Consider the following 9,851-nt stretch of genomic DNA (forward strand, 5'->3'; position numbering starts at 1 on the left):
GGAGGGGGAAGTGTAAGCTGGGACGAAGTGAGAGCGTGGCATGGACATATATACAGTACCAGATATAAAACAGATAGCTAGTGGGAAGCAGCCGCATAGCACAGGGGGATCAGCTCGGTGCTTTGTGTCCACCTAGAGGAGTGGGATAGGGAGGGTGGGAGGGAGACTCAAGAGGGAGGGTATATGGGGATATATGTGTTCATATAGCTGATTCACTTTGTTCTACAACAGAGACTAACACACCACTGTAAAGCAATTATACTCCAATAAAGATGTTAAAAAAGAGTAAAAAAAAAAAGATAAATAAAAGGCAAATTTACAAAAAAAAAAAAAACACAAAGAACTCTCAAAACTTAACAATAAGCAAACAAACCAATTAAAAAATGGGCCAAAGACCTAAATAGACACTTCACCAAAGAAGATATATATATGGCAAATAAGCATATGAAAAATATAAAAGATGCTCCATATCATATGTCATTGGGGAAATGTAAATTAAAACGAGATACCACTACACCCCTACTGGAATGGACAAAATTCAGAACACTGATAACAGCAATATGCTGGCAAGTATGCGGAGCAACAGACTCTCATTCATTGCTGGGGAATGTAAAATGGTTCAGCCACTTTGGAAGACAGTTTGACAGTTTCTTACCAAGCTAAACATACTCTTACCATATGATCCAGCAATCACACTTCTTGGTATTTGCCCAAAGGAGCTGAAAACTTATTTCTTCACAAAAACCTGCACACAAATGTTTACAGCACTTTTATTCATAATTGCCAAAACCTGGCAGCAACCAAGATGTCATCCCTCAGTAGGCGAATGGATATATAAACTGTGGTACCTCCGGACAATGGAATATTATTCAGTGCTGAAAAGAAAGGAGCTATCACGCCATGAAAAGACATGGAAGAAACTTAAAATCATATTACTGAACTTCCCTGGTGGCACAATGGTTAAGAATCCGTCTGCCAATGCAGGGGACACGAGTTCAAGCCCTGGTCCGGGAGAATCCCACATGCCACGGAGCAACTGGGCCCGTGCGCCAGAACTACTGAGTCTGCGCTCTGGAGCCCACAAGCCACAATTGCTGAGCCCACCATGCCACAACTGCTGAAGCCTGTGTGGCTAGAGCCTGTGCTCTGAAGCGGGAGAAGCCACCGCAATGAGAAGCCCGTGCACCGCAACGAAGAGTAGCCCCCGCTCACCGCAACTAAAGAAAACCCGGGTGCAGCAACGAAGATCCAACGCAGCCAAATATAAATATCATATTACTAACTGAAAGAAGCCAACCTGAAAAGGCTGTATACTATAGTGTTACAACTACATGACATTCTAGAAAAGGCAAAACTATGGAGACAGTAAAAAGATCAGTGGTTGCCAGGGACTGGTGTGAGGGGAACAGATGCAGAGGAGCACAGAAGATATTTTGGGCAATGGATATACTCTGTATGAAACTATTACAATGGAGTAATTACAATGGAGTCAAGTCATTATAAACTTGCCCAACCCCACAGAATGTACAACACCAAAAGTGACAATGTAAACTATGGTCTTTGGGTGTTTACGATGTGTCAATGCAGGTTCATCAACTGTAACAAATGTACCACTCTGGTGGGGTATGTTAACTGGAGAGGCTATGCATGAGTGGGAGCAAGGAGTATATGGGAAATCTCTGTACCCTCTCTCAAATTTGCTGTGAACCTAAAGATGTTCTAAAAAATTAAGTATTTTTTAAAAGTGGATTATAAATTATATATAATAGAATATAAGAATAGAACAGCAGTTCTCAAAGTTTAGTGTACAAACCCCTGGGGGTCCCTAAGATACTTTCAGGGTGTTCATAAGGTCAAAACTATTTTTATAATATCAAAACAATATATGCCTTTTTAATTTTTCACTAAATATTTTAAGGCGGGGGGTGGTGCTGACATTTGCACTGATAGCACAAAGCCGTGATAAATAAAACTGAAGGCACCTTCACATGAATTAAGCTTGTAAGCACCAAACCTTAGTAGTGCTCATTGTATTTATTCTCCATTGCTATTTACTCACAGTTTAAAAATAAACAAATAAAACCAGCCACAACAAAACTGTTTCACTTACGAAATTCCTTAATGTAACCATAAAGAATTATTTTTACTAAATTTCAACCCTCAAGTATACTTGCTTTTAATATTCTGTGTGAGGAAATAGGAAGAACATATAAAGCATTTCTGTAGCATACAGAAGTACAGGAAAGTATGAGGAAATCCAATGGTGCTATTGTTTAAGTTGGGAGCTGACCTAGCTAATTTCTTTTTTCAAGAAACACTATTTTACCTGAAAGAAAAACTGACAGAAACTATGGTTCATCAGACTTGGGTATTTGGCAATCTTTTGAAAATGAACTAAGTGTGCCCATCACCTCAAGGAAAACAAACTGACAGTATTTGTTTGGCAATGATAAAATTCAAGCTTTCAAGCAAAAATTAGAATTTTAAAACTAGACCCACTACAGTAAGCTTCATCACTTTCCAATACTTAAACACTTTTCTTTGAGATATGTGGAGATATTAATATGATTTTTTATCCTGTACAATGAACAATGTGTCAAATGTATAACTCAGTGAACCAATATTTTCCACGTCACCCACGTATGTTACAAAATTACACAGGGGTTAGACAGTCATTCAAAATGCAAGATATACCAGTGAACTTTAACATCACAAAAAGTCCATTGATATGGTTTCAGATTACACTTTGCAGCTAACCTCTCAGAAACTACCACGTGTTGAGTTTTAGCATAGTACCAAATTACCTGAAAAAGCTATTAAAACACTCTTCCTTTTCCAATTATCTATCTGTGGAAGATTAGATTTTCTCCTGCCAAAACTACATATCACAACAGATTAAATTTAGAAATAGATATGAGAATCCAGCTGTCTTGTATTAAGCCAGACATTAACAAGAATTGCAGAAAAGTAAAACAATACCAGTCTTCTCACTAAATATTTTTTTATTCTGGAAAAGAGTTATTTTTAACAAATATATATTAACATACAATCATTTTTAAATTAATAAATGAACATTTTAAAAATTTCTCAGCTTTAATTTCTAATATGGTAAATAGATACTAACAACCCACATAAAAGGAAGCATTTTGAGGTTCTCAATTTTTAAGTGTAAAGAGGTCCTGAGACCAAAAAAAAAAAAAAGTTGACAACTGAAGATATGGCAAATGACTAAACAAATGGATAAGAGAGTCAAAGAAAATACAACAGGGCAAACAAATTTTAACAGTGGAGAAGACAAAGGCAAAGGACTTATTCCACTGTAGATTTAATTTGAACTTGTTATCAAGAGATAGAAAGGTTGTAGCGTATGTTTAGGCTATCTTAATCAGGCTTTTAGAAGCATACAACAAGATGATATAATTAAAAAGTACTTCAATTTTATGAGGCTGTTTACTTCAAGAATCTTATTGCAGAGTACCTAGAAATGAAGAGGGATAGGAAAAAGGCCTATAACGCAGTTTTACAGGATACATGCGCTTCCTCTTCACTTCATCATGAATGATGTAGAAAAGAATAAGAAGAAAAACTGTCTTGTTTAAATGGAATTATTTCTATTATTCTAACCTCTAAGACAGAATTAGAAAGAAAGAAGTGCTGAGTGAAAGTCAGCTAGATATATTAGTTGCAAGACTATTTTGTGATTTAAATCACTGGTAATATTACCATCTTGAGGCAAAATCAAGTATTACAGTAGGGTTCCAGCTAGTCTTTTCTTAAGAACCATGCTTTTCATAAAAGACAATCAAATATTTTACTACTCCACATTCACCACCCTCCAAGCCACTCCTAAGGAAAAAATCTTTAAAGTTCTCTAATGAAGAAAAAAATTAAAAGAATGTTATTTAAATAGAGAAATAAAAGGGATGCCCTAATAAAACAGTAAAGTTAAAAATGAAAGCATAGCCAAAAACCGAACAATTGATGTAATTCAATGTGTCAACTTAATAATTAAAACAGCCATGGCTAACTCTTAAAGAGCAACGTTACACATTTTAAGCACAGCATTATATAAGTTGTGTTTGGTAACTCAACACTCATTGTTATTTTCATTTTTATACGTTATAATTGCTGTCACACTTAAATTCTCTCATTTTGTAACAGACGAGGTAGTAGCCTCCTTACTATCGATATCTTCCCCTCACCTTGACCCACAAGATTTTCATGTGAATTTTCCCAAGTATGCCATGAACAATCTAGTTTTTACTGACAATCTAATCCAAAATCTACCCTTACCTCTTGCAGACATTCATCTATTGAATTTCGGCTAAATCCAATAAAACCTACTTGTGTGTGTCTGTCTGTATCTGCACACGTCTGTATCTGGGTGTGTCCCCTGAGTCTGTATATGTCTGTTGGTGTGTGCCTCTGTGCCTGTCAGTGCATCCCTATGTGCCTGCGTCTCTGTACATCAACATGTAGATGTATATACACACACACATCAGGATAGCATAAGGATTATAAGAATCAGAGGAGAAAAAAAGAAATAAAGGCTAGAAAGATATAATAGTATTGTTTTATCTTTTAGCAGTTAGTCTTTTCCAGTTTAAATTGATAGACATAATATGGACAAATATTTCCCTTAAAAGCAGAGGTCTAGATTTAAGTCCAAGATTAAAGACAATACGCATATGGTCCATTTCTAGCCATCATTTTATATCCAAAACTGTGAAGTAGCCTGAAAAACCTCCATATTCCTGTTTATACTCCATTTTGCTTCCATTTCAATTACAGAATTACAATACATACAGATAGCAAGAGAAAGAGAAAGAATGCACAAGCTTGCAAGCACCCATCTTTCCCTCTGCTTCTTCACCAACTGGCTGGATTACTCCTTTACTAGAGCCAATCAAATCCTCTGAGATAAACAAAGGGTATTTCCAATAGCCCACAAACTATATAATTTGTTCCTATGAAGTAAGGCTTTGTCACCTTTGTGGACTATAATAGTTTTAAAAATAGTTTAAATAACCTAATTTTTTTGTCAATAATTACATGGCAGTGATGACTTATCCTGTGTTCTTTTAATAGCAATGATTTTGAAGTCCAAGCCCTCTCCCCTTAAGAACATTACCCTAATGCCAAACCACCACCAAATGAGAATTTGTTCTGCATATAGTACTAATTTACTAACTATATCCAACCTGTTGATGATTGCAATGTTTGGTGCAAGCTGTGTGGCAACTGAAGGGTGAACAAAGGCAAATGGACACCATTTCTGAAGAAGTCTTCTGTTGCTTTAGACTGCAAAACCTTTGTTTCCCAGAGCTGCAGAGAAAAACAAAATGTTTGCTCTAAAAAAAAGAAAATTAGGATATTTACTCATATTTTTTACTTTTAAATTGTCAGCTGAAGGCACAATAAATGGGTATTAAACTATAATTAAGGGGTTTGAATTTAATTTATCCATTTTTTTAAGCTGAAAAAACAAGAGAGAAACTTCTACTGTCTACAAACCTGCTTCAAGTCTTTTAAGACTTGTTCCTCTATACCTTCTTCAGCAAATAGATCCCGCACTCCTTCAATTACATCTTCAATTACAGATCTGTAGAGTTTAGGCTACATAAAAGCAATTGTTAAAGTTTTACATTCTCAAGTTTGAGTGTATCCAGCCTTAAAAAACATGCAGTATACACTTTCTAATCTTATATTTGAAGAAAAGCCACCATAAGGATTTTCACTCTGTGCATCCTATTCCCAATACAGTCTTAGCTTTCCATAAATTGGTTAACTTCAGACCCACAGTCTCAGCTTATCTATAGGGCTGAATCACAATACTACAAGAAAATATGAGATAATAATCTCATCAAGATGTATGGTTACTTTTAGGATCCTTGGCTTTTGTGTCAGTATTTAACCTCCACACTCCTTTTTAAAAAGGAAATTAATTTAAGACAGGTGGAAATGAACCTTTTGTTTTCAATTTACCTTTTTCTCAGAGGGACCCAGAGAGCTTTTTTAGAGTTTGCTATATTACTTCCATAAATGTAAATAAATTCCAAGCCATAAATTTGGGGCAAGCATCTACAATAGAGTCACCAAATTCTGTCTCGCTTCCAACATACAGAGTCCAAAAAGATATTCTGAACCATGGTCAAGTAAAAGTACAACTGCACCAAAAAGGATTTCCTAAGAGAAACTAAGGAGGAATAAACAAACCTTACCCTTCCACAATCTGCATACTGCAGAGACTAAGTAACATCCTAAAAGCAGATCTTTACCAGATTAAAAACTGGTCAATATCAATAGAAAAACAGCCCTGTGAAATAAACTGAGTCCTTCAAATCTATGTAAACTGTGCTCCACTCCCACCCTAGTCCAAAATGGCAATGCTAGGAAATTCCCTGGCAGTCCAGTGGTTAGGACTCGGCGCTTTCACTGCCTGGGTTCAATCCCTGGTGTGGGGACTAAGATCCCGCAAGCCACGCGGCACCACCAAAAAAGATCAAATAAAATTAAATAAAATTAAAAAATGCAAAAAAAGAATGGCAATGCTAAGTGTACTGACAATACTGACCTAGTGGAAGTTCTACTGATAAGAAATAACAAAATAGGAATTTAGTTGAATTGCTCTTATTTCAAATTGCTTAATCAGGCCAAATTGAAAATTCTGTCATTCTAGGACTGCTTTTTCATACTACTCAGTAAATATTCTAAGTACTCCTATTCATGCGAAGAGTAGTTAGGTATTAAACTTATTCCTTCTAAAGACCCAGAGTGAGCCTATGAAAAAGCCAATCAGTAATATTTAAATAATACATCATTCACAAGCATAGTCAATAAGATTAAGTGCCCTAGATTAGTTCCTTCTTCTAAAACAGTCTACCCTGATAAAGCCGTGCTTAACTGATGTGTCAGTGTTAGGCCCAGCTAGTGTGATCACACCTAAAGCTAGAGGTAAAAACTCCTAGGGATAAAAACATCTTTTAAGATCTACCCTTAGAATGTAACAGCAGCCATCAAAAATAACCCATTAGAACATAATTTTTCAAAAGCAAAGTAGGAATTGAACATACTTTCTCTTCTAGGACTACAGCTAGACTTTATATTCTTTCCCTGTTATCTTCATTAGTATATGTATAGTCCACTACGCATAGCCCAGGAAATCCACCTTAACCTCTTCCCTATGTAAAAGAAAACACACACACACTCGTTGGAGTTTCACCATCAAATAAAATGGTATACACGGTAAGCTTACATTCAAGCATAATTATTTCACATATATTAAAATACATTATCAGAAAAAGGATACACATTAAAAGAATAACTTGTCTTCAGAAATGAACCATTTTATCCTTCGTATGTATAGATGGAACCCATAAAACAACACAGATCAGGACAAGCACATTGCCTTTCACCAAATGTGAAGTCTGTTGAAATGAACTGAAAATAAACGTGATTTCTTGACTTTCTTTCTTTAAATCAATTTTTAGGATTGATAGAGGGTCTCACAAGACCATTTAGCCTGTCAGTTCTCATGCGAGGTTTATGTACTCCTTAACGGTAACAAAGCAAAGTCTGGGTTTATCAATTCCAATTGTACACTTAAACATTAAGATGCTTAAGGATGGGGAAATGGAGGGGTGCGGGAGAACTCTAAAAATATGTGGTGGGGTAACCTAAAGTATCACATTACCTGTTATTTCGGGTAAATAATATAGCTTAGACTCAACAGTGGTCATACTAAAATTAAGAACTACAATTAGAGTACAACTGAACTCAGTAATTCTAAACACACTAAACTGGGAGGCTTAAGTTGCGTTCCATCTCTAACCACCTTCTCAAATCCTCACTCTAGAGGACCTCAGTTCGATGAGGAGTAAGAAGAAGAAAAGGGGCGCTTGTTTTTCTGGCGGGGGGCCTGGTCCAACTTCCGGCTGAGCTACTGGCCCTCATCTACTTCCTCTAACACGGAGGAGAAGGACAGAGGAGCCCCTAAGGGAGAGGGCTCCTGAAAGTCTGTAAAGAGCCAGGAGGGAAAAAAAAAAAGGGTGTGCGGAGCTCCACTGCCAAGAGCCCAGGACCGCGCTCCCTCTGCACGGAGCACAGGCCGAGAGGCCAGGCTGGTGGTCCTTACCACCGGGTTGACGGACTCCATGACCGCCGCTCCAGCGCCTTGCCGCTTGCGCCTGCGCAGCACGCGATGCGCCTCCGAGCACCGTTCTTTGCGTGCTTTGAACGTAGGTGCACGTTGTCCACGCAACGCCGTCAGGACGCTGGGGGCGGGGCGGGGGAGGAGACAAAGGTTAATGACGAGGGCTAAGTGGAGTCGCGCTGCAGAGGCAGTTAAGAGGTTGACCTGAAAGTGCAAAGAGACCAGATAAAACGGGGTGGTTAACTCCGGTGTAACCAACTTTGGGCCGTCCACATGACCCTTGAAGAGCCTTTATTTTCTCAATCTATAAAATAAAGGCTAAGAAAATAGGGGATGAGCAATGCAGCGGTAGATCCCAGTTCACTTTACCTTTGAGAAGAGGGGAGCTAGTGGTATCTGTCCTCTCCTTCTGCCAATTTTCATTCCTCTCCTTACGCCCCAGTCACAGCTGAACTCCAGTATATAATAAGAGTCAAACTCTTCTAAGATTGGTTCTCAAAGTGTACGACAGCAACATCAGCTTCATCTGGAAACCTGTTAAAAATGCAAATTATTGGGTCCCTCCCCAGACCTACTGAATCAGAAACTCTGAGGCTGGGACCTAGCCTTCTGTAACTTTAACATGCTCTCCAGGTGATTCTGATGGGCACTTCAATGAGACTCTTTGTCCCAAACCAAAGATTTTCAGCTTTGGCTGCACACTGAAATCACCTGGGGAGCTTAATAAAGGTTTGGCACCTGAGTCTCACCCCAGAGAATCTGATTCTATTATGCAGCCAAGTTGGAGAACCACTGCTAAAATAAAGTCAGCACCCCAATACCACCCAGGCTCCTTTTCCTCCTCAGGCAGAAATGACACTCTTGACCTGTAATAATTCCCTCCTTCCCCTGAAGGGTAGAGCATCTAGGGGCATACCTTGCCTAGGGCTGAGGGTAGATGTAAGCACAGATAACCTAGATGGTTAGATAAGGGAACAAGTCATTTATTGCCACTACTCTGCCTTTTAAAACAGACTTTCTAGCCTGCAGATAGATCCTGACCTAACCAGATGGCTAAATTACTGAATGATTAAAAATCCTATCAGGTTTAAAATTGGCTGTTTACTTATTTATTTATTTGTGCATGTAAGTTCAGTAAAGCTATTTATATCCAACCATTCTGTATTTGCTTTGCCTGGGCCAGGTACCTTATAGTTTGTGAGTTTCAAGAAGCTAATTTATATGAAGCCCTTTAGAAGACTTTCCTAAATTGAAAACTATCTGAAATTTCTTTTACAAAAAGCCAAGAATGTTACATAGTAATTTTTAATGACTGTATCTCTACCTGGCAATTTACTACCAGAAGTATTCAAAGTGACTTAACTTACACCCAAAACAGAAAGCTAAAAGCAGTCATTGATTCCTACTGATATCATAAAAATTCAATTCAATTATTCAGCTTATTGCCAAAAAATCTCATTTTTCATCTTTTTCATAGCCAAGTTTTAAAACTTTATTCCTAAATGCATAGGATTAGTAATCACCTAACTTTTTGTGACAGCATACTGTTTTATATTACTTCATTATATATTTTACCCTTCTCAGGGCTATACTATAGATCATACATACTTTTGAAATTAAATTTGGACCTTGGTACCCATAAAAAGTGTGACTGAGTTGAACTGTTGTTTCTTAGTATACTTAGTAGACTCAGGTTGCC

General features: G+C 37.6%; 1 protein-coding gene across 1 annotated transcript in view; it reads right to left on the reverse strand.

Annotated features, from left to right (window-relative positions):
- The window catches only part of GTF2A1L (general transcription factor IIA subunit 1 like), a 60,671-nt gene extending 51,075 nt beyond the window's left edge, over positions 1 to 9,596 (reverse strand). Inside the window, exons 1-4 of the mRNA XM_073791372.1 lie at positions 8,522 to 9,596; positions 8,135 to 8,273; positions 5,515 to 5,616; positions 5,202 to 5,325 (exon numbers count right to left, since the gene is read on the reverse strand). Of these exons, the coding sequence (XP_073647473.1) occupies positions 5,202 to 5,325; positions 5,515 to 5,616; positions 8,135 to 8,155 (247 nt within the window). The 5' untranslated portion in view covers positions 8,156 to 8,273; positions 8,522 to 9,596. The remainder of the gene's footprint in view (positions 1 to 5,201; positions 5,326 to 5,514; positions 5,617 to 8,134; positions 8,274 to 8,521) is intronic.
- Positions 9,597 to 9,851: the final 255 nt, after the last annotated feature.

This window comes from Tursiops truncatus, chromosome 14 (genome assembly GCF_011762595.2).
Source record: "Tursiops truncatus isolate mTurTru1 chromosome 14, mTurTru1.mat.Y, whole genome shotgun sequence".
NCBI classification, from domain to species: domain Eukaryota; kingdom Metazoa; phylum Chordata; class Mammalia; order Artiodactyla; family Delphinidae; genus Tursiops; species Tursiops truncatus.